At 45.3% G+C, this 25,272-nt stretch overlaps 1 protein-coding gene across 2 annotated transcripts; it reads right to left on the bottom strand.

Moving 5' to 3' along the window:
- Window positions 1-1,020: 1,020 nt before the first annotated feature.
- On the bottom strand, window positions 1,021-22,113 carry LOC114437922 (cryptochrome-1-like). 2 transcript variants are annotated; one of them, XM_028408845.1, is made up of 15 exons: window positions 21,946-22,113; window positions 19,627-19,790; window positions 12,891-12,999; window positions 12,643-12,785; window positions 12,095-12,279; window positions 11,112-11,200; window positions 10,763-10,903; window positions 10,012-10,323; window positions 9,779-9,930; window positions 6,655-6,857; window positions 5,836-5,967; window positions 5,584-5,754; window positions 5,417-5,497; window positions 5,172-5,296; window positions 1,021-4,246 (listed from the first exon to the last, which is right to left on the bottom strand). In XM_028408845.1, exons 2-15 carry the CDS (start codon window positions 19,782-19,784, stop codon window positions 4,238-4,240), a joined length of 2,010 nt encoding a protein of 669 aa, XP_028264646.1. In that variant the 5' UTR covers window positions 19,785-19,790; window positions 21,946-22,113; the 3' UTR covers window positions 1,021-4,237. The 2 variants fall into 2 exon arrangements, with proteins under 2 accessions (XP_028264646.1, XP_028264647.1); XM_028408846.1 differs by having other exon boundaries at window positions 5,584-5,745.
- Between the last annotated feature and the right edge of the window lie 3,159 nt (window positions 22,114-25,272).

Genomic DNA, 25,272 nt, shown 5'->3' with positions numbered 1-25,272 from the left:
GCCCCGAGTTTATTTTCCACAGGGCTACAAAGGAATAAACTGCTTTTAGAACTAGAAAAAAAAAAACAACAAGCAACACGGGACAAAAAAAGTTGGAGTTTAGCTGGGCTGCGACGCTGCCAACATGGTGACGGTCAGAGTCTCCCGAAGGGACTGAGAACAGTGCTGATGACGTCACAGAGGCTCCTTCCATCTTTTGTTACTGTCATTGGTCCTAACACATAAACACCTTGTTGATACTAGTTGTAGTATTTGTGTAAAGTGGCAGAGGTTGATAATCACAGTGCCAGCGAAGCATGACTCATTACTGTATCTCTGATGAAAAGAGCTGGTTGCATCATGAAACGCTTTCATCCTGTGGTACTAACAATAGAAACTTCACAGGTTTTACTTAGTAGCAGAAAGTTTATGATTATGTAAGATTAAGATCACATTACAACGGTTTGTAAGATGATGTAATGCATCTAAATTTAAGACTTACACGCAGGGCCGACTGTGGGCTGTTAGGGCCCCGTACATCCAGGGGGCGCCAGAAAACTGTACTGGAAATTACAGATTTCTTTGATTATTTCAACCTGTTCATGTATTTTATTTGTGTGTGTGTGTGTTTAGGGGGTTTTCCTCTGTGGTAAAAAAAAAGTTAAATAAAACAAACAATAAAACATTTAATTTCAAATGGTGGGATGGATGAACTAGTTTTGGTTCAAAGCAAAAACGTATAAGATTTCTTTGGAGGATATGGATACATTGCAGAGGGCCTAGGACTGAACCATGAGGAACACCACAGACTGGAGCAGGAGAGGAGAGGATCACCAGGAGAGGATTTTTTATATCTCGTCTGAATTTTATGTTTAAATTTTATTATGGCCCAGACAGACTATGACAGTGTAAATATGTAAATAAGTCTCAAAACAAACAAAAACAAATACAAACCATGCTCCCCTTGGGATAGACAGATATTGTGCTTCCAATAAATTCTGCTGAGAAGCTTGACGACAGATTCGACTGCACAAAAACCAGTGGTTGTAACAATTTTTTAATTTCCTGTCATGAACTTGATCAAGCACAAAAAAGCCTTTCACAACACGAGGAGACAGAGAAAGAGCAGAATATTACAGAGATGATCGATGGCGTGTTCTCACCTTCATGTCGCAGAAGGGAGAACAAAAACACAAAATAAAAGCGAGAATAAAAACTTGGTTCAACTTTTTTCCATAGTGATAAAAGCTACAAAAACCTAACAACGTTCAGATCCTCTTTAGAACATACAGAATTATAATACAGAAACACTACAATACTTCTTTATGATTTCATACCCCCCCCCCCACCCCACCCTCTCTACGTTACTCCTGAAGCCGAGGGCAGTACGATCACAGATGAAGAAATATCAGGTACTGTACACAGACACGAGTCATCGCGGCTCCGCTGAAACCAGAACCATCTCAGGAGAGCACCGTCGAGCCGCCATCTTGTATCTGCAGCCCCAATCTGCACCAAGTTTGTGGGCGTGTTTTTATCTTTAAAAAGCCAAACAGGGCTTGTTTTGTGTGCAGAATGCTTCTAAATGCTAGCAGGTAATGCGGCTAGTGATGTTTAAAAAAACAAAAAAACAAAACTAATTTTGATCATGGTGCAGTTACACTGTTTGAACAAAGGGGGCGCCAATGTCAGCGTGCAGAATGTGGCTTTCACATAAACTTTACAAAACTCTCCTGCCTACATTATGAAGGCGCTGTGTGTGTGTGTGTAAAATGTATCGCCAAATAATTATCAGACAAATCACTTCCTGTTTGTTTCACATTAAAAGTCTTCCACTGTGCCCCCCCCCCAAATTTGCCTAGAAGGCTTTTATTGTGAAACATCAACAGGAAGTACAGTAAAAATAAAAGAGATTTTCAAGAATTTACAGAAACTCTTCATTGTGAGTGTATGCACATGATTTGTGTGTGTGTGTGTGTGTGTGTGTGTGTGTGCTTGGTGAGAGTATTAACATCAGTGACAGAAGCTGGAGGAGGGTAATCTACATTCTCTGGTTCAATTCGACTGCATTCTTCTCAACAGGAGTAAAGGTGACAGTGGAGGGAGGATGAACCGGGAGCTTCAGCTTCCCACTGCGATCCTCCCGCAGACACGCCGGGCCATTCTGCGACCCCTCACCCTTTTTTTTTTTTTATAGCTTTGATTTTAGCTTTAGAACCAATTCAGGGTCACAAAGAAACAACATCAGATGTCCCCCAGCAGCCGCTCACACGTCACGTGTTGTTTCCTTCATCAGGAGGGTTTACTAATTTCTGAGGAATGTCAGTTTTCTGTAGCAGACAGATTTTTTTTCCTGCAGCCAGTTTTTGGTTTTTTATAAGAAATGTTATAAAGAGGAGAGGAGGCTGCAGCCGCCCGCCGCCCGCTCGCTGCAGCTCGGGCTAACCGCTCACCACTTCTTCTGTTTTTTGTCGTTTTTTTTTTTTGTTTGGTTGTTGAACGTGTTGCACAGCAAAAATACATTTTCCAACACCACAGAATGCCTCTGAGATACTCTGAAGCAATTTTTTTTTTTTTAGTTGTTTTTTTTTTTAACACAGCGGGAGGGAGGAAACAGAGAGGTGAAAATGTGACAGACGTTTGAAGGGCAGCATAAATATATATATATGTATAAAAAAATCTATTATACAGCAACAGGACTGTGAGACTACAGAGACAGATATTTAAGCCCCGCCCACAACGAAGGGGGGAAAACAATCCCTCGCCACTGGCTTTGTATCGCATCATTTCGTTCTTAAGACTAAGCTTAAATTTGTGTCAGTGTGAACTAAATCTAGAACTAAATATGACTCTAAAGGTGTTGTCAGCAGCTGGATGCTAAGCTAAAGCATCGTAACAGGACATCAGTCATACAGGGATGAGGGTACGTCTGAACGCTACATGGCTACGTGCTTTAGCCTGATAATATTAGCTGGTACACATAAGGAGCTACAATAGTCCAGTGACACAGTGAAATCCTGTTTGTTTTCCAGTTGTCTTGTGCCGGCCGTGGTGCGGACTGTTTTCCTGCCCAGTGGGCGTGGTTTTAAGTTCGTCTATATACATCTCTTTACCGATCAATAACGCCAATATAATAAAAAACTTAAAATCTATCCTTAATTTACAAAACGAGGAACCTTTTTAAGAAATAATCCAGCTACATGATGACCTCACAGACCCTTTAGACAAAACTACAAAGCTACAGAAGAACTCCTTTACCCATAATGCCACATTCTAAAAGGCAGTTTTTTGTTTTTTTTTTTACAGTCAGCTGACAAAAGGTCCTCTAACTAGTTTATAATAACACACTGTAAACATGTTTTAAAGACCAGGCATGGATCAATGGTCCGACAGCATGTATATAAATATAGAACTGTATAGAACTGTATATATCTGTATAGAACGCCATATGAGCGGCTGTTTTTAGCTGCCGATACAAATCAAGTGCTGGCAGGCAGAGGTGGATGTTCCCATGTAGGTAAGGAGGCGATTGATCAATTGGACCTGAAGAAGTTTTTTTTTTTTTTTTAAATATATTTACAATTTTAGACAGAAGCGGAGAAACGAGTCCCTGAAGTGACCTGGTTACCGTGGCGACATCAGGGCTGAAACGATAACAGCTCTTCCTGCTGTTTTTTTTGGGGGATGTCCAAATTGTTTTGCAAGAATCCATTGAGCCTATTTACAAGCGTTTCATTTTAGCAACACACAAGAAATTTACGACTACAAACAGTGCGTGTCAGATGTTCCTGTTAAGACGGCGAGAGGCGCGGCGCACTGGGACATGTGTAGGAAAAGTAGAAAAACCGCTTCTGTCTGAACCCTGAATTTCTGTAAATGAACCAGGGCTGACGAGACGTCTGACGTGCAGCTCTAAAAAAAGACACAATACTCCTGTCACTCACACGTATAGCTGCTTCTGTGTTGTTACAGTTTGTACTGACTGGTGCCACAGTTGTAAGACATTAATGTAGGTTATCGTGTTTTCGAGGTGTTTTCTTTGCACGTTGTCTGCAAAAATCATAAAATCCCTTCCAGACGTCACATTTTCACCTTTGTGTTTGCACCTGACTGCAGAGACAGAAAGCACCAGGACTGTGTTTAAAGAGGAGGAGCTGCGGGTGTTTGGAGGACAGGTAGCCGTGTCGGGTGTTCCTCTCTCTGCTGGCCCGGGATGGTGACTCCAACGTGAGTTCGGACAGCCTCGTCTCCGCCGGCTCTAGATGGTCTGCAGGGGACGACAGGGAAACACAAACAGTTGTTTTACAAGTGTTAACAGCGGCCTTCAAACATCCTGACGGTCTTTGAACGCATCACGTGTGACGTAAAGGAACACCAATGCAACCAAATCTAATTAAAGTGCGCACAGACAGGTTGGAGAGCTCTCTGCTTGTAGCCATGGCTGTGCTGTTTATACAGAGGGGGAGGAACGCAGTGAAAACAAGGCCACATAAGTGCTTCAGCTTCACCTCAGGAGGGTAAACATGTGAGTAAACGGAGGCGTGTGACTCCTCTGTTCCTTTCACCGTTTCCATTTGCTTACATGAAGTAATTGTTTTGCATAGCTGCTTTCTGCTTTGTGCTTTTTATTGTGCTGACATTTACATGCCGGCTCCCCCCTGCATGGTGACGGCCGATGTTTACTCAGTAGTGGGAGCAGAGAGAGTTATAATAACAACACGTCTGTTGTGTTTTTATCTGTTCAAAAGGTCAAACAATAAACATGTGTCAACAGTGTTATTGCAGCATTATTGGACATGATTACCTTTAATAATTCACTATACAGCAGCGGCAGAAAACACATGCCTGAGTGGTTTTCTAAGACACACACAGACTGGTGGCAGTGACCTGTGTCATGGTGCAGCCCGGTGTGACACCGTCTTTGCTCCATCACAGCTCAAGCTGTGGCTCTGATACATCAATGCAATGTGAGCCTCACCTGCCATCATGGAACGAATAACATAAAAATATATAACACGCCATAACCCTCCCCGCACATCACTGTTTTCAGACTATGGCGGATGGAGTCAAGTTTCATTTCCACATGCCTGATGCAGTCATTTAAGTATCAGTCTGATAGCAATGCTATGATGGTATTTTCTTGTACAGCTGAGGACTCTGGGTAAAGTCGGTGTGATAAAAAGATGGCTGACCTCTGCACTCTGCCTCTGCATCTTGTGCACGGAGCAGGCCGCTTGTTCCTCTTCCCCCGACCCCTCACGCTCCGATTCGCGCTCCCGCTTCCCTGTGATGCTGCCTCTGCTGTGCAAGAGGAGTCCTGAAAGTGCCACATAGCAAACAGCTTGTCAGTATGAGCACCACCACTCTGCTCGTGCTGCGGTGTCGCCCTCTTGTGGCAGGCTGAGGCTGCCTCACATCATGCCCTGCTGCTTCTTACCCGGGTGTTGAGGCACAGCAAACTCATGGTAGAGTCGGCTGCTGGTGACGGTCTGGCTGGCGTCTGGCACTGAGTGGTATCCTGCAGACCGACACATAAACGTCCATTTTAATCAAAGAAAATCCAGTAAATGTGGTGAAATGTGGGGAAATGTGAAGACTGTTTACCATGTTGTTGTTGTTGTTGTTGTTGTTGCTGCTGTGGTGGTGGTAGCGGTTGCAGTCGTTGTTGCTTCTGTCCAGCGGCGCTTGGCCCCGTCTGCTCCTCGCTGTCAAAGTTGAGCAGGATGCTTCCGCTGCCGTTACTCGTGGCAACAGAGCTCCCCGACACTGCAGGCACTGAAGACAACAGAAGGTGATGATGAGACCTCCAGCAGGAAGTAAGAAAAAAACAAACAAAACACTGAAAAACTGACTCACAATGTGAGTTGTTGTTGTTGTTGTTGGTCCCTGGCTGCTGCTGCTGCTGCTGCTGCTGCTGCTCTCCAGGAGAGTAGGCCATCATTCCTCCGTTCCCGTTCCCGTTGGTGGACGGCACTGACGCCAGCAGGCCTGACACACCAACACATATAACATTTAGTTAGGACGGTACAGGGGTTTATTAACTGCCTTTATTTAGATGCATGTTACAATACTGCGATTTGATGCAAATACAACTTGCAGAAGAGCGCAACATACGACCAATGGATTATTATTATTAGTATTAATAAAACTGGCCTTTGGCACTGTATAGGCATCACAGGGCCGTCCTAACAGGGTTTTTGGAGTCTTACTGTAGTTCACATGGGGGATTTCTCCTCATCAGTGGCCCCACTTTCTTATGTGTGGTATCTCAAGGGTCCATTTTGGGCCCGGTGCTCTATAAGCACTATATTTAGTGCCATGGAGGTCAACTTTTAGAGAGCACAATCTATCCTTCCACAGCTTTGTACATGACAAACTAACTTCAAGTTAAATATAACAGCAGCGAGACATGATACAGGTTTAGGGTTGGATTTGGGATTTCACTCCTTGTTTTTAAGGTCCTATACGGGTTGGACACACGGCTCACTAGTTATCTAGAATCAGACCTTTTGCCGTAGCTTCCTGACACCTTTGGAATCATCTGCCTGGCCCCATTAGAACAGCTCAAAACCCCAATAAATAAATAAATACATCTCTCAAACATTTTCAAGTCATTTCCCCCGGTGTGTCCATACAAACGTCAGAATGCACTGATGCACTTTAACATGCTCTTACCCAGGCCCCTGTATCGGCTCAGCTGCTGGTAGATCTGCTTCATCCTCTCGATGTTGAGCCGGCTTGCCTCCGCGTGGTGCACCATGGGCTTTGGGTAATGAACGCCGATTATGCACTTGGCGGCCGCCTGCACGGACTCCGGGGCGTTCCACGGGTCGTAGATGTACTTAGCAGGAAAACCTCGGAGGACAGGTAAGTAACGTCTGGAAGCATAGGGAGACATTAGACACACCGGCTTGTGTCAACAGCACGTGGAAGGACAGAAAGTAAGTCAGGGATGGGTTTAATGCAGGGACGTATAAAAAAAAGTTTATAAGGAGAAAAAAAATAGTCAAATATTTTACAAAATAGATTTTTTAAAAAACTAAAATAGCTACAAGTGTTACTGTTAAAATAAATCTGAGAGATCCTTTAAGGTTTTGCAGCCCGTGTGTGTAACTGATAAAAACATGCTGGTCTTCAGCACTTCATGCTTACAGGTTATGGAAAATAGTTGCTACAAAAATGAAAGCTACAAACAACCACAACACTGCACAGTATGGCTACAGTACATGAGAGTATGAGTACGGAGTCACTACGTCTGTGTGAGCTTTTGGATAAGCTGGCACAGGATGAGTTAGCATCGCGGTGCACAGTGAGGACTAACGGTTCCAAAAACAAGGCAGAAAACCAGGGGCTGTGGTCCCAGACAACTGTTACTGAGAGCTGGTGTGACAACGGCCACACCGGAAAAAAAGTGTGCTCCTCCAAGAGGTGAAAGCCAAAAAGAGTCTGACTGCAACCATTCAGCATCTCACAGTACCATTCCAACCTGCTGCAGGTTCTGTTCTTGTTTCTTGGGCTGCTCCATGTGACAAAGAGAGGCCACCTACCTACTGCACTTGGTCCGACCTTACCGAGTCCGAGGAGGGGAGACAGGACAGGACGGGAGGGGGGTTGGGGGGGGTGGAGCTGTGGGAAGTGATGCAAAGCATCACTGAGAGGCAGAGATGAGAGGAGGGGGGATGGGGGGTGGGAAGAGGGGGTGGGGGTAGGGGGGGTTGGTGCGGCCTTGTGGACCGACGCACACGTGACGGACGGCGCTCCGGTTGCTACGGAGACCGCCCCGTCGCTAGAGAGAGAGAGAGAGGCCGCTGCCGATTGGGTTGATGATGCTAGGAGACGTCTACTGTGACACGCGGTTAGAAAGCAGAGTGTATTTAACCCCCCCACCCCACACCTCCCACCCGTAGCCCTCCCTCCCCCCTCCCCACCCCCCCAACCCTGACCGGAGCCGGTGTATAGTGGAAAAGTTCTGCCATCGAGAACATCTGTTCCGTTTGTCCTTCATTAATCCAGGAGCTTCCTCTACATCCACACGTCCTCAAGGCATAAAAAAAAACAACTAACACTGAATGTCACACTGACTCTTAAGGTCCCCTGTCGATGACAGAAGTCCTCCATTATACCTCACAGCTCCAGGCCGCCTGCCCACCCTCCCTCCAACCTCCCCCCATGACCAGACAGCGGTGGACTGAGAAAAGAGCTCATGCCTGCTCCCCCTGTCCCTCTGACTGTGGTGGTTGTCTTTTAAGAGGGTCAGCGGGCCCAAAAGTCCCCCTGCTGACTGTCTCCTCCCACAGCCACAGCACCACACTCTGGGCTGGCCCACTAGGGAGCCCCCTCATTTCACCAAAAGGGACCACAACCCTTTTGCCAGGAAGATCCGCGACCTACTGGTAGCAAGTGGTCCAGTGGAGGACAGTGGGTGGTGAAAATGTGCCGGCATTACGATGTTTTAATGAAATGAAATGTGTTCTGTGCATGTTTGTGTGCATGTTTCTGTGTGTGTGTGTGTGTTAGCCAGCCACTGCTCCAGGCCCACCAGAACCGGCAGGGCTGCATTCACATAAGCAGAGCACCACTGAACATTTCACAAAGGGTGGGATGAGGGGCTTTGCCCAGCGCCTGGACAATGCACCAGCTCGCATGGCACGGCGCAGGTAACAAGTACCGGTGCCAACCATGCGTCACCGCGATGGCAGAGCTACAGCTGGTCCAGCGCCTCTCCTCACTACCCCCCGGGGAATGCTTCATAGTCCTCTACCTAACGAATGCAGGTCAGGTGTTTGCATTTCCCTACCAAGCGGTCAGAATCCCTTTTGACGAAATGAGACGCTACCGAGATACAAACCCGCCCAGAGGGTGCTGCTGGGGCGTGAGCCAAGTCCTTGTCCCTCAGGGTATGCACAGATCAATAAAAACCAACCAAAGAAAAGGCCACCGATTTCTCCAAGCCCGGCTTTCCACCCAGGCATGCAGCCCGGGGCTGGCTGGCGGCCCAGGCCCGGGCCCGGGCTGCACACCTGGGTGGAAGTAAGGGGGGGCGTGAGAACGGCCAATCATCTTAAAAGCAATCAGCTACAATCTACGAAGGGGAGAGGGATAGCTGAACTTTTCCCCCAATCCCCCCCAAAAAACAGATGAGCCAAAACACAAACACAGAGCCACATCCAGAGAGAGAGAAGAAGTAAACTACGCCTGTGCAGTAAGAATCATCTGGTGGCAACACTTATATAAATATGTAGATATCTAAAAGATGTGCACATGTACACAATCACCAAACATTCACAAACAATTAAAAAAGGCACACAGAGACTGTGGACACTGAAATTATTACAAAAGGCATGCCTGATTAAAAAAAAAAAAAAACTAAAGTGCTGAAGTTTTAACAGAAAATATGGACTGATGGGGAAAAAACTTAAAAACAAAACAGGAGGGAAGGATGTTCATACTATATCACACACTTACCCAAAGATCTGGAGGTCCCCCTTTATCCCTCCCTCCGTCTCTCTCTCTCTCTCTTTGCCTATTCCTGGTGAATTTAAACCTAAGAACTGTGTGTGTGTCTCACTAATTAATTAATTATGACTAAATATGCCTAAAAATGTGTGTGTGTGTGTGTGTGTGTGCTGGAATTAATACTAAACTGAACCTGCACAGATCTGGTCCGAGCATGTCCCGCCTTCTTAGTGTCTTTCTATCTTCCAGAGAGACAGAGGGAAGAAGGGTCCCATCCAGGATGGGAGGGGAAGTCAGCGGTTGGCACCAAGGGGGAGGGGCCGATGCCAGGAAAGGTACCCACCTGATGAAGTCCCCGTTGGGGTCGGTGCGCCGGCCGAAGCCCACGGGGCAGTAGCAGTGGAAAAACTGCTGGAAAAATGAACTGCAGGACAGCCACATCCAGCTGCCTGCGTTCACACTCCAGTCTGCATCTAGCAGCAACTCTTCAAAGACCTGAAGGGACAGAAAGCTCGCCGTCAGCATGACGTGACTGGATGCAGACCGTTTATGGTGTCTAACGCTTTGACACCTCACCTTCATGCCTTCCTCCCAGCTGATCCACAGGTCCCCTCTGGTGAGGAAGCAGGCCACTGCATGCCTGGCTAGATGATGAATCCAGCCCTCCTGCCTCAGCTGAGTCATGATGGCGTCTATCCACGGAAAGCCCGTCTTCGCTTCAGCCCACTTGGCAAGAGCCTCTGGATTCTTGTCCCAGGGGATGCGGACACAGATGGGGTTTCCTTCCATCTTGTCGAAGCGCGGGTTGTTGGTCGCTGCGGTGTAGAAGAACTCGCGCCACAGTAACTGGCCGTACAAGGAAAGCGGCGGAGAGCTGTTCTTTTTCACCTGGGTGCATTTAAAGACATTAAACCGTGAATGTTTTGGTGGAAAAAGATTAACATAAGCATGCTGACTGTGCTGAAAAACCTTTGACTTTTACTTTTAGCATCTGGGCTCAAAATCTTATGATTTGAATTCTAGTGCAGATGAACACGTTTTAACCCCCTGTCAACAGGTTGGATGTTTAACTTTCTCTGATTGTCCTTAAATGCATCATGTGTGATGAGAAAATTCACCTAAATCTAGCTAAGCTTACAATATTTGTCTCAGTCGCACAACAAGACAATTCTGTATAAAACTAAACATTCTGCACTCCTCAGCACAACCAGGAAGTCATGATGGACATGTGACCAGCAGCCTTCATGCTTCTGTGTGAACAATTAACTAACTACAGTTATCTTTCCTGGAATGGTCACACTTTAGGGTTTTGGTAAAGTAAGCCGACCTTGCGGTAGAGGTCAGTGAGCTTGAAGTAGAAAAGGCGGCAGGAGAGGCAGCCGAAGCGCAGGTAAGGGCTGAGACCTGTGGGGCTGGCCAGCAGGGAGTTGGCATTCATCCTGGGGCGCTCGAAATTAGCCACCCACGCCTGGAGAGGGAGGGAGAGAGAGGGAGGGAGAGAGAGGGAGAGAGAGAGGGGGAGGGGGGAGGGAGGGAGAGAGAGAGACAGAGAGAGAGAGGGAGTGAAAATGAGAGAGCGAGAGTAAAAAAATGGCGTCATTCATTTTGTGTCAAAAGGTTTTCAAATTCATAATTAGTGTTAACGTCTAGCCTTGCAGGCATGGTGCAGTACTCACCTTCCTCTCCAGATGGCGCTCTATCCTGGTCAGAGCTTCGGTTTCTCCACCCGGCCACACAGCTGACGGCAGGCCCTCCGTGTCAAAGCCTGAAAACATTACATAAGATTCACTTTCCTCATCGCTGCGAGCTTTTATGTAGAGTCTCCAACAGTCCTGTAGTTATAACAGCAGTTATGTCACGCTAAATTCAAATCTTACACAACTCAATCAGCCAATCGGCAGGTGCTCATACCTGCTTATAAATCCTACAAAGAGCTACCTCCAACTGTCAGCTATGCTTGGTTTTTATCAGTTTACTGCCACGAACGCCAACATTTGGTTGGGTAAGAGCACAGAGGACACAAGCCGCGGAGAGGAGGCATCCAAAAATTAATATAAAGGTAGGAATTGGGAAAATATTACAAAATATGGTGGGAAAAAAGGGCTGGCTGATGGCAGCTGACCCAGAAAGTGTATTAATTGACTGTGTGTGCAGGTGTGAGCAGCAGATGGTGGCGGCGCTGTGAATGAACAGCGGCCTTCTGTGAATGGAAACGAGGCATCTGGACCGAGTGAGGATTAGCATCTTAAACATGCTGCCTGGTCCATTTAAGGGACAGATAACAGCTTGAAGGGACACCTGCGATGGGATATCACCACCTTAGATGTCCTGTGTTTTAGTGAAAGAGGAGCACGGTGTATGAATGGAACTCTGTGAATGGAAACTGGACATCTGGACTTAAAGAAGGTGAACCTGATTAATCCAATAGAGAAGGTTTAGACAAGATGCACCTTTAAATAGAGAAACAAGATTGACCGATTAGTGGGGCCTGATTGTGGCTGTCGTGCTGTAAGGGTCAAAGATAACATGTGCTGGAAAGAGTGAGGCCTGGAAGCATTTCAGAAAACCCAGATTAGCCTTTAGTGACTTGTCTGAGGCTGAAAACGAAAGAGATGCAGTTTAAAATAAAGGCTGTGTGTGTGTGTGTGTGTTTTCTCACCCAGCTCCTCCAGGGACGGGACCCCGTACTTTTCTCCATGGTCCTCGGAGATGGGAGTGACACAGCGACCCATAAACGTGTCTGACAGCGCCTCCACGGGCATCTCGGGAGGATCCAGTCGACTGATCAGGGTCTGGAAACGCTTGTAAGTGAGAGGAGGCTGTCCGCCATTCAGCTCAATGATCCTGGAGAGGAGCAGAGATAAGGGCGGGTCATTTTAGGTCAAAAATCATGAAAGTTCTGAATCAAAGCTCCACAAAAAACCTCTTAATAATCTAAATGGATCATTAAATAAGAGTCTCAGGGCTGCTCCTGTATTACTCTGCAGATGCTCAGGGGGGCGCTGTGAGACACTGAGCAGATTGAAACTTTTTTAAAAATACGCCTTTCTTTAAAAAAAAAAAAAACAATTTTAGGTCAGAACTCTAAAAATGTGTAAAAACAACATGAATAAACATCGACATCACAATCACCGGTCCTGATGCTGCAGGTCATCGCCCACTGACAACACATCTCCACAGATCACAGATCACTGATGTCTTCCTCACCTGTCCAGGTCGTAGAGGGTGTGCGATATCTTGACGATGACCTCCACTCCTGCCTCCATGGCCAGCTTCTTGATGGCAGCGTCTCGCTCCTTGCCGAACGGCTCGGAGTCATACTCGAAGGTCAGCCGAGAGATCTTCCACTCCTGAGATGCAGGAGTAAGAAACAGACGGACAGAGGTGTGAGGCTGACACGGTGGTGTTTTTATTTGGTTGGCGACTGATTTTTTTGTTTTTAAATCGATGCTGACCTTAAAGAGCCGTGGGAAAACGTTGGCTGGTTGTCCTCTGATGACAAAAAGTCGGGAGTTAAGCTTCCGAAGGCTGGCGTCCAGATCCTCCAGACACTGGAGGAGAAACCTGAGGACAGACAGAGGACAGAGAAGTCTACTAACTCTGTCAGACAAACCCTGACCTCTCAATCCGTCTGCATGATTACATGTTTTAATCTAACTGCGAGTAGCTGAACACAGTTGCCACGAATAAAGGAGGAAAATGAACGTTCATCCAGGGACTTGCTGGTCTTATAAAGAACCTTCCAGCTGTGTTTGGATCATGGAGTGTGTGAGTAATTTATTTCCCTGCCTTGTGGTTAGACTCATAACTGAAGCATGATGAAGTATTCAGAATAAAATTCACGTTACTATGGTTACCATGAATTTAATTCAAGCCACTCAGGGTCAAGTTGTTCACAGCTGTGTACACTAAACAAGGACAAAAAATGACCGTGAAACAGGATCCAGCATCATAACAACAACAAAAAAAAACACCACAACAACAAAACCCATGATGCAAAAACTGGGGCACGGAGACGTAAACGGAGGCGGAAGATGCTCAGTGGTATCAGATCAGGGCACGCTAATGAAGCACTAAAGGTCACAGTGAAGGAGGCTAATACCTCGCAGAGGTTTGACTGGACCAAAATGCTTTATTTCATATTTTTTTTTATTGTGAAAGAGGGAATAAAATAGTTCAAAGTGTCACATTGTCAGGCCCAGACTTTGGTTGCAATTTCCGATTAAACTGTACATCAAACACGACGCATTCAAGTACCATGGGAAAGTCAAACGCCACACATTTTTTCCTGTATTTGGAGTTTCGGGCTATGAACAGTGTACAATGAGTTAAGCAAAATAAAAACAAATAAAATATCTTTTTTTGCTCTAATTGCATGTTTTAGCCAGAAATAATTTCATGATGTTTAAATGCATTTTATTCACACTGCAGTAAACTGCTACACCCACCACCTGCGCACAGGCTCCACCTCATCACCCGAGGTCACACTGTTCAGCAGCAGGAGTCTAGACTCAGATCGTGTCTGACCTGCTGCAGAATCAGGCGGGATCACAGACTAAGCAGACAGTCCTGCACGTTCTGCTGAGTTCTGTCCTGCTCCCCGTCTGACCCCATTGGTCTGATCATTAAACCAAGGGGGAGGGCTCGCTCACATGCAAAGCTGCATCTGCTCCCAATCCGCGCACAGACAGGCCGAGCCGGCCGGCACACTGTGTGCACACTGGAGGCACGTGCCTGCTTGTGTGTGTGAGCTTGCTGCTTTCATAACTGACTGACTGTCTGGGATTTTTGTGGAGCAGCTTATAGACTGCAGCTCCATCCAAGGTTCTCCATGCAAATATTCAACGGGAACATCAACTGAAAGTTCTCGTCTCAAGAAAAATAAGCAGATTAGAAACTTACATTTCAGCCGACAGATTACTTTTAAAAGGGAACTTGATTATATTAGCATTATAATACAGCAACACAAATGAGGCCAGAGTAAACGATTGACCTCATTTTCTGCTCGCTACAAACACAGACTTCAGGACAGGATGTCGACAGTTTGCATCACTTCCTGAAGAGGCAGCAGACAGACTGTTGTGTGCCTCTGTACTCATCACATGAAGCGCTGCACAAAACGCACAAAGGTTCCGATTTCACGTCCACATGTTACTAAACAGAGACCTAAGTTTCACATTAGGAGACACTCACATCATTGTGGGCGACATCCTATCAGCTGTTATGTATGAGTGTGCATGTGAGCATGCACGTGAGGTCACACGTGCAGGGGGATAAGCGTGCACGTCCACACACACATGCATGCGTTTCTGCGTGTGCATGTGTGTACATAAGTAATCTTGCATGCTTCCTTGTTTGAGAGCCTCCCTGTCTGTGTGCTTCCTGATATATGTGTACGTGTGTGTGTGTGTGTGTGTCCGCGTGTGTGTGTGTATTTGTGTGTGTTTCATACATCACTCCTTATATAACTGAACTGGCCTACATGTGTCAGAACAGACACACACTGCTGCGAACACACCACAACACAATCCCTTAGCCCAGTGACCTCATTTCTGGCAGCGTGCGCACACACACACACACACACACACAGTGCTTCTCTCCCTCTCAGTACAATAACTGAAGCCACTGGGTGTGAATGAGAAGCAGGCAGCCTTACTTTAATCCAACTCTAAACTAAATGTGTGTTTAATAGAATGCTTGATTATTGGGTTCAGGTTCTGAGTTCCAGCGGGGGCTTTGGGTGGATTCTTCTCTTGTCATTGTGGGTTTTCACAGACTACTCTGAGTTCCCAAAGGCCTGTTAAAAACGCCACCTTGGTTCCGTACTTTCAAAAGAGACATGCTGGTGTTGTTCAATCTGAGGCTCCGTCCACATGGAGACGAAGTCGTTACGTTCTCCGTTAAGACGCCGTTGTTTCAGGAAATGCGTGCGTCCACACGGATCCGCACAAAGGCCTGTGAGTGGCGCTGTAACGCTACCACAAAGCACTCCAAAAAAACAGAGAAGACGACGCGGGGCACGCACACAAACCTTCTCAGTTACTGTGCACCTGCTGCTCTCCGTGTCAGCAGAGGAGCAGAAGAGTTTGCTGTTAAAGCAAAAACAGGCTCCGTAGTTTGTTGTTGTCGGAGTGAGAGCATGAGGGTTGAGGGGGAGGTGGAGCTGTGGCTCCATCGTTTCAGAAAAGTAGCGTTTTGGGCGTCCACACGGAGGCGTTTCCAAACTTCTCCACCTGGGAGCCTTTTTTTTTTTAAAGTTGTCGTTTTCCCACTTTTAAAAATGCTCCGTGTGGACGAAACGTCTAAACCACACAAAACTTTAGTGGATACGGGCGTTTTCGTTTTGCATATGCCGACACAATCTGATATTGATTTGCAGATGTTGTAAGTAGCTGTCAAACCTGTTGGTGCTGCTCCATACAGCTGAGTTTCTGGCTCTTTGGGTTTGTTGTGAATCAAGCCTGATGCATGTGCTGCTAATATAGAACTTAGCAGAACAGATCTGCTGTTTGTCTGCTCAGTATCAATCAGATGCATCCTTTGCCGTGTGTCAGCTGTTTTCTAAGGAGCCATTTGTCCCTTTCACACAGCAGTTCCCGACATTCCTCTTATGATGCAGCCTTTAGAACAAAGTGGAACAAGTGAGCCTTTCACACAGCACACAGCACAATAGCACTACAACAAACAGGCAGTGTGAACGGCCTAAGAAGCCTTGTTCCAGGTACGCCTGTCCAGTGGATTGACTTTACGCCTTGGGAGTAAAACAAACTGTTGCGGCAGAGAAGGAACTCTCCAAATGAAAAGTGCAGCTGCTGCCCTTGGTCAGCAGTGGAGATAAATCTGACATGTGTGCACATTTTGTGTCTGATAACAGATAAGGTGTTGTTTTACATTCAGGCCGTACCTCCAGTGTCTTCAGCCGTGTGTATCCGTTGGGTAAGAGGCCACGCGGGAAAGCCTCGCCACAAGTAGGTCACCATCACATAACCGCTCACAAGTTTTCATGCTCTGGCACACTAACCTACATCTGATGCAGAGGCTGCTCTCACATTTTCCACATAAATGGGAAAAACTATTGATTACTCTCACCTTTGATGGTTATTACCAGCGCTCCTCTCCACTGATATATAAAGAGTTTCTGTCTCTGTCCCTTTAAAGCCGTCTCATTCAAGGTCACACAGTCATTTGTCTGTTAAAGAAACAGACTATGAAAATTAATATGTAGCAGATTCAACCATTAGTTTGAAGGTAACCACCCAAGTCTGCCAAAACTCCCTGTTAATCCAAATACAGGCACAGAACCTGCCACTGAAAGCAGCGCCCACCTTTGGCCTCCATAACTTTAAGACTTAATGTAGAAATGATCTGTAAAGTCCAAATCAGTCCATGTGCCAGGCTCTAAAAACCTTTAACATAGAGGTCTATGGGGATCGATCCACTTATGGAGCCAGCTCCTAGTGGCCACTTAAGGAAATGCACTCTTCAACCCTATAGGTTGACACTGATGGAGCACTTAAAATATTTTCATGCTACTTTTAACCAAACTTCGAATAATAAGAAGAAACTTTTCACATTTCTTTGTGTAAGTGTTGTGTGTGTGTGTTGCCCTGCATTTATGTGTAGATATACAATTACTATAATAATCTGTGTCTTTATTGGCCTCTAATTGGAAAAGGTTACTCACGTGACTCCCCATTCACAGAATCCTAATCACACTGCAACAGACACTTTAAGTTAAGGTAAAAATATCTGTGCTGCTAATTGGATGATGGCTGCTATACACAGACCTGCAGGTGTCATGGCAGCTGTACGGGTTTTAGCGCGGCTTGTGATGGCTATTAGTGCCGCAGACATCTGTTTGGTTCATCTGATCTAAAAATGAGCCGCCTCCTCTGTTCGTCTGAGTTTAACCTCATCTGTCCTGACAACAAAAAGGGTTGTTGAGTTTGAAGGCAGTGTGTTACAAGTGCATCTAAGCCTCAGGCCAGAAAAGTGGTCCACAATCTGCAATTTTCTTCTTCCACCTTCAATGGGAAATAAGATGGCTTCTTTTCTACAAATGGCCTCAACGACACACTTACAGCCCACATTCCCTTTGAAAGCACCGTGTTCATGTCCTCAGTCTGACAGAACTGAGTCCAGCAGACAAACAAAAACCACTAAAAAAGCTCCGTGTGTGGTAGATACACAGCGTGTGACCAAAGTAAACGGACACCATGCACAGCTTTGGCTGGTCTGTTTATGTATTAGGTGTGAATGTTAATGCTGCAGTCTGCTCGACCTGATGATTGTTTGCATTATTGATTGTTCATGATTAATCAATCAGTGCATTCTGACTGAGAAAACAAGGAGATGTTCAAACTTGCATTCATTGATCGTTGTTGCAGCTTCAGAGCAGATAAGGAGGAGTTAGGTGATAACTTTGTTTGTTTGCACAAAAAAAGCTGAAAGAAATGATCTTCAGAACTCGTCTGTCCTGAACTCAAGGCCACCTGACACCTGATCTCATCACCCTTCAGGTGACTTTACAGAGTCATATAAGTGCCACCTCTGGCCTGCATACTGACTTTTGGAACAAGCAGACACAGATGTGTTGTGATGTGTGGTGCGTTTCTGTTGTTAGGATGTAAGAATCTTTTTGAATAGAATTGCTAGTAATGACAGGCCGTCCATTGACAAGATAAGCTAACGTTAGCTTCATGGCCGCTATTGAAAAAAAAAAAAGGACTGCCTGCTTACCCTGGTAACCTAAAAATGTTGTTTTGGAATCTGCGGCCCAACGTGTGCGTCACTGACGTGTGTTTCCTGTCGATCTGTTGACATTTTTAGTATCAATCAGAATCAGCTGGGTACGACTGGGTCACTGCCTTCTGTATTGATGTTTCTGTGCAAGGACTAGCGAGCAGAGATTGCCTCCCCCGTGGTGAATGGAAGCACAGATCAGACCCACACACACTCGCATGCTTTGCTGCCCCCAGCATGGGGCCGAGCTGTAAGACACACACCTCAGCCTGTTTACACACCGTTTACACCAGCTTCTGCACCTATTCTACTTCTAACCATCCTCCCCCCTCAGCCTCCCGCCTCCCTAGTTTAAAGAAGGCAGACTGCTGTGTAACCTATTCATCAAGCCACTGAGCCCTAAGTCTACCTGCAGACTGACCTCTACAGTGGATTATATGAGAGGAGACTAAAACAAAAGGGCACCATGCTGCTGAGGAGCGAGCTCAGCGGGCGCCTGGGTACATAGCTGTAAGTCCTGATTCACTTCATCAGGTAATTAAACACTTTTGTTCTGTGTGCTGCAAGGAAAGAAAAACGCACTCATTCATTACACAAAAAACATGTGAACACAACCAAGTGTAAAAGCAGAGAAACACTGACATCATGTTGCCTGCTGAGGCAGTGCAGCCCTGTGGTTCACATGCCCCTTTATCCTCCTCTCAACTCCTCATTATGTGTGACTCAGTGCTTCCAGTGGTTCCTGTGTGTCAGCCGGCGTCATTATACAAAAGGAATAAAAAAAAAAATCTGCACAGTTCATATTCCACTGCCCTCCCACTGATGGAAGGATGTTACAAAACACTGAGCATGTGAGGCGCTTCTTTAAATGATTATTATCAGTTCACATGCTGATGATTCAATGTTTTTCCCATATTTTATTACTATTATTACAATAATGGACGATTAGTAATGTAAGTAAGTTTTCAGCAGGGTTTCTTGTGCTGTGGTGACGCGTTTTTGTGTCAAAAAAATGTCAAATGTCCATGAACCTTTCCCCCAAACACGTTGTTTTTAATGACAAACTGTCAAAAAGTTGAAGATTTTCAATTAAATATCATAAAACAATAAATCTGAGGACCTGATATCAAACAACTGAGGCAAATCTAAATCACATCTCCCATATTTTTATTGGAATTATGGATGCAACCAAGTCATTCTTGGCTTTCAGAATGTTTTGCTTTTTTAAATTCTGTTGAAAAGAAGAACTAAATAATTGTTGCAATAAATAATTTGGACATTTATTTAAAGAAAACAATTAATTTTTCCCACAGAAAACACTTCAGCTCTATCTAAATAAATAATGTTGTCCTAAAAGAAGAGAAAGAAGAGAACACGAAGACCAAAACCTTTGAACTTCTCATTTTCTAATCAAGAGAAGACCAACAAAAGACAAAACTGTCCTCTTACCTCCATCTGTTGACACCGACATTGGAGGACCCGGCGAACCACGGGTCCAGGAAGTAAACACAGCGCACCGTGCCCGCCCCCCGGACCGCCTCCCGTAGCGCTGGATTATCATGGAGACGGAGGCCCTTACGAAACCAGTGGATGGAGTTAGGGGCCATGTTATTCTGAAAGGTGGAGAAGACGTACTCAGTAAAAAGATGGAGGCTGAATGAAGGCGACGCTTCTGTCTGTACACAGAAGAGTACGTGATGCCGGCGCCTCGTTCTTTCTTTTCTTCCTTTAGAGCGAATACAAAACAGAACGTCTCCCACCAGGAGGGATAGCTGAAGCGTCCAAGTGGGAGCTGCTGCCCACAGTGTGGGACGAGCTGAGAATAGAGCAGCAGCAGTTTTTAGGCTTTCTATAGTTGGCAGGAACAAGTTTAGCAATTTTATCAACTGAAACAGGAGGTTCTCTCTTTACAAAAGGAACGTTCTGTTCTGTTATTACTGATCAGTGATCCTGGTTCTAATGCAGCCTTGGACCATTTTGGTTTTTTGCATGTCACCCACTTCCTATCCCAGTCCTTACTCTCCTTCACCTGAATTCCATTAAATGATTCGTCTTCTTCTGTGGGGCTGCACAGCCCCACAAACATGTGGGGCTGCAGGGTGAGTCCAGGCATCACGATGCGATCTAAGAAAATAAAAACAGACAGGTCGACTGCTCCGACAGGCGACTCAAAGCCAATCTGCACCTAGTTTTACCGTTTTGGAGAATCAGAAAAGAACCATTTAGAACTTTACTTCCCTCTGAACAGCTGATGGTTGATGGAAGAAACGCAGCTTGTCCTTGGCAGGTACTGTAGATGTCTAACTAGCCGACATTCGGCTTGGCCGAAGGTTCTTTCACAGGATGGACTGTCGTTTGTCTGAATGACTGACTGGATGAGTCAGAACGTGACGGGGACCCTGCTGGCTGCCAAGACGCATTCAGAAAAATCTCACCGGTAAACTCAAGTTTAACCTGCGACCTCTTTCTGCATCACACGCCGGGGTTCTTTATTTCAGGCGGCAGCAGATTCCAAACACAGAAGTTTTAAATGCAGTACTCGTGCAGTGAATCGGGCCAAAGACCTTAAATACCACCACCACCTGTCATCCATATGCCTAAAAGTGCCGGTCTGTGGGAGGCTGCCGGAGAATCTTCTGATTAAGATCATGAGATTTGAGTCGAAAGCCCTGGTGAGAGTTAATGAATGCAGGCTTCGCATCCCTTTGTTTCAAAGAACCGTACAGAACTAAATATTCACAGAAATCCAGGACCTACAGCAGCACAGGATACAGGTGTGTCACAGAAACATCCACGAGCAACATCCCAGAAGGTTCGTCCATCAAAGTTTAACTGCACTTACCCTCAAATCAGTCAAGAGACTGATCAATAACAAACGTATGTCTTCATGTAAGGTTATTTATTTACTGACTTCAAGACGTTACACCAGCCTGAGCCACACTGGGCTGTGATACAGGTCCAAGAAGAAGAAGAAGAAGGAGGAACCAAAGCCTGCGGTCGTTCCTCAGCACCTTACACATCACAAACCGGCTCTTTTCTGCAGCGGACAATCATTTCAAACACACTGCATCACATCTTTTCACAGTGTCACACCTAATATTTCGCCCTGTCAGATTTTTTTAGGGTCAGCCTCAGTGACGTACGAGGCGGGTTTTTTTTCCCATCACTGTGGAGAACACTGTGAGCTGCAGTTAATTCACAAAGAAACACTCAGAACACTCAGAATCACTCATTCTTTATAGGACGTGTGTTATTCTGTAATGAACACACTGACAGCAGTATTCACACCTCATGTTATAACATGAAGGAGTAAAGAGAGATGGAGGACATGTTGTGAGTATGTGTGGAATTTAAACACCTATAATCTCAATTTTTTTTTATATGTTTCTTATAATATTTCTCATCCACAGTTTCTGACTGAAGCATAAAGTTAATAAAAACATGTCATCTGTCCAGTCTCAGTGATGATGGCTCCTAAGACTTCTCCAAATGGAAATTAGGTCACACAGTGTGTTCTGGAGGAACACCTCAGATCAGCCCCTTTTTAAACAGAAATAAAAAAGCTGCTGAACCTGAACATGACAGAAAGCAGCCTAAACAATCCTCTGAACATAAATCTGTCTTTATTTACAGGTCTCCAGCCACAGGAACCAGCATCTATGCAGACAAAAACGGGGTCACCGGAGCGATCCTTATGTAACTGGTGGCGCTGTTTATAAAAGTACAGCAACACTTTCCCGTAAAAGCTTCCAAAAGGAGGCTGCTTACCTTGTGCTGCCTCCCCGGAGGTGATACTTATGTCAAGCCCAAAGACAGGAGCATTTCTTCCCTCAGGTTCGAGGCGCGGGGACGTGCTGTCAGCCCGGTAGGTGCCTGTAGTCGCAGCCTGAGAGTGTCTCTTCTGTCCCTCTACCTGCTTCCAGCCGCTGCACTAGTTTGTTTCATAAGAGTTTGGCGCACTGCGCATGTCCAGCTTTTTTTTTTTAATGCCAATCCGCGCTGCATTCACGGCACACAGGCTTAAAAATAGGCGCCGTCATTTTAGCCTAACGACAATTGTTAGCATTATGTGTAGAATAATATATATTTACAATCAAAAACTACGTAGAACAGCGTTTTTGACTATGCTTTAAATGTAATGACAAGCTTTTGAAAACTGTTTTGTGTGATTATTAAAAAATAGCACGCCATTTACATTCACATGAGAGGTTTTTAAGCAACTGTTACGACAGGATTAAAACAAAAAATCAATCTGCAGTTCGGTTTGCCAAATATTTACCATCAGAGAATTAAAATGAGTCGAAATGTAAGGTTTAAATCTGAGGTGTGTCATTTTTTCCATATAGTACGTGAATGCAACGCGAACGTGAACAGGGCCGTGTTTCCTCATTGGAGCGTTCTCATTGGTCGGTTTGTAGTCACATGCGTCATGCCGGGTCACGTTTAAGAGGCATGGAAATGCGGAAGTCCATTCACACAACAACAGCAACAAGCTGGGTCTGTGGCGGAGACTAACGGCGAATCTGGGGGTTTTAAAATTAAATGGGTTCTTTCTCCGAAGTTTCACTGTTGTTTTGTTAAAGTCTGTAAAGAAAAATGTGTTATAAGTCGTAGCGTGTTCATATTTATTTGTAGTTTTAAATTGTCAGACGGTAGCAAAAAGTAGGTCAAATTCCTTCATTGACAAATTTCCCCACAATAAGTGAATGCACCACTTCACTTTATGTTATACAGTAGACATATTTTATATTCAACTGACACAATTAAACAGTTATATGTAAGAATATGAAAGTTGTCATATTTTTATGTGGCTTTTATTTTAATCTGTTTTTCTTGAAGTTTTAGAATAACGATGGTAATATATAACAAAAATAAAAATATCGTAGTCAAAAGTCAGCTTTATTGTCAATACTGCCATAAGTACAGGACATACAGAGAAGTGAATATCAATACATATAAAAAAATCAAATACCATTATATATTATAGAAATATAAAATAACACAGAGCTGTCAAGACAAAACCAATTAAAATGCAGAATATGTGAATGAACACCTCACACCTACCACATGCAGGTGTGAGGCACACGTGCTGCAAATTGGCTCGTCGTATATACGCTAATTAACGTCAGAATCGGATCATAACAGGTGCTGCAGAAGGGACTTCAGCTTTATCCATCCAGTCATAATAATAATAATAATAACACCTTTTTATAGACGCCTGCCACACTCTGGCATCGAGAGTGAGAATATGTGTGTGTTAGATTCACAGCATGGACATCCTGAGGCAGAAACCTCGAGTGAAATAGGTGCGCCATTATCTCTACTTGCCATTGCTGCTTTGAATAGTTGTTCCATGGTGTCTTTATAGTGGTGGAATATTTTCCAACACTGAACATGTTTCATCGAAGTGTGCCAGACCTTTCACATGTGAGCAATATTTCAAAAAGCACAAACACCATACGCTCTTGTTTCATTGGGTAATTAGGCTAAGAGTATAACAGGGGAACAATGTGGGTCAGTCTGTGGCTGCTGGACTGGCCTGTGCAGTATTCCTGTTTCTGTCTCTGTCTCAGTTTGTGACGCGACCGTCAGCAGATGGCTTGAAGATCTGTTGGTGGAAGCACCCGAACATGAACGAGTCTCCCTGTATCTGGCAGCCTCATGTCTGTGTCATCAGACATGTTGTCGTTCAGCCTGCTCGTTCACGTCGAGGTGAATAATCTGCAGACTCCGTCCATGTTATTCCTCACTCACAGGAAAACGTGTGACTGTTTTTTGAGGCGAAATGGGAAGAAAGGGAGGATGAAAAGATAAAGTCTGAACTCCAGCGACCTTCACTGAGACACTGAGATCTACATAACGTAAATTCTCTGTCACAAAAACGTCCGTGATGCAGTCAGCTTCTTCTGCTTCTACAGAGAGGTCAGCGGTAAAGGGCAGAGAACATCCTCCTCCTCCTCCTCCTCGAGCCTCTCCCTTCCTCAGAGCTGCTGCTGGTGCACTGACGTCACATCTCAAGGCCTCCTGGAGTTTTGGCTTTTTCCTTTCGCAACATCAGCAGAGTGTTTGGAGCTGTGACAGCATCACAGCTCAGGGTGAAGGAGAAGTTAGGTCCTGTTGCTCTGGTTACAGTGCACTCACCAAATCCTTGACGACAATGGGCTTTAACTCAAGAAACAAAGCAAGACAAATAGAAACTATGTAAGATACGCAACACTAAAATGTTTGGACACATACTCATAGATTTGTCATATTAGTTTTTTACTATAATAACATGTCAAACTGCTCCTCAAGAACTCTCCTCTGTCTCTACCCTCCTGGTGCTGAGCATCTGTTGGCTGCTTTTTCTTCACTCTGTGCTCCTGGTTATCTCAGGAGATCTCAGTTGGGATCAGGGAGGGGGCCACTTTTTCAGCCCGGGAGTTTCATCCCCAAACCAGCGTTCTTCCACGGAGCAGCAGCAGCTGGCTCCTACAACGTGTTTTTATTGGGTCTAAGTTCAGGTTTGTTCGTAAGTTAACAGAAAACAAAACTTTTACTTTAAAGAGTTAATATAATACACTTACACTGAATTATGTGTGTTATTTTCAGTATTATTGTGTGATTAATGGTGTGTATTGCATGAGCTGGCCCATCGGGAATCCTCCCAGATCTCCCGATCAGCCGCTCCGGTCCTGGTTGGGGTCAGACTGTGACTGTGAGGACGGGCTCAGGTGATCCTGCCCTCCATGTTTGCATCTCAGCCACACGGCCCTCACAGGGTCATTGTCACGCTGAGAACCAAACAATGGGCCCAGGTAGCTTTAAAGTAGATTGGAGTGTATCTTTGGCCTATATCTCACATTTGACTTCCTCTAATCCCACACATGTATTTCTCTGCAGCAGTGACAGCATGACGGCTTGATTTACACTGTGCACTGCAGCTGTGGACAGACAGACACTGGAACTCCTGGATGTTCTCTTCCTGAACCTTTAATGTCTTAAACTAATGAATGTACATGAGCTCATGTAGCTTATAATGCAGATCATTTCATGTTGCTGGAGGACGTCTAGACACCAACACCACCACCTCTGATTCCTCCTTTGGTTGGACTG

The sequence above is a fragment of the Parambassis ranga genome, chromosome 7 (assembly GCF_900634625.1).
Source record: "Parambassis ranga chromosome 7, fParRan2.1, whole genome shotgun sequence".
Taxonomy (NCBI): domain Eukaryota; kingdom Metazoa; phylum Chordata; class Actinopteri; family Ambassidae; genus Parambassis; species Parambassis ranga.
Note: the sequence above shows the minus strand (reverse complement) of the source record. Positions and strands in the feature narration are given on the sequence as shown.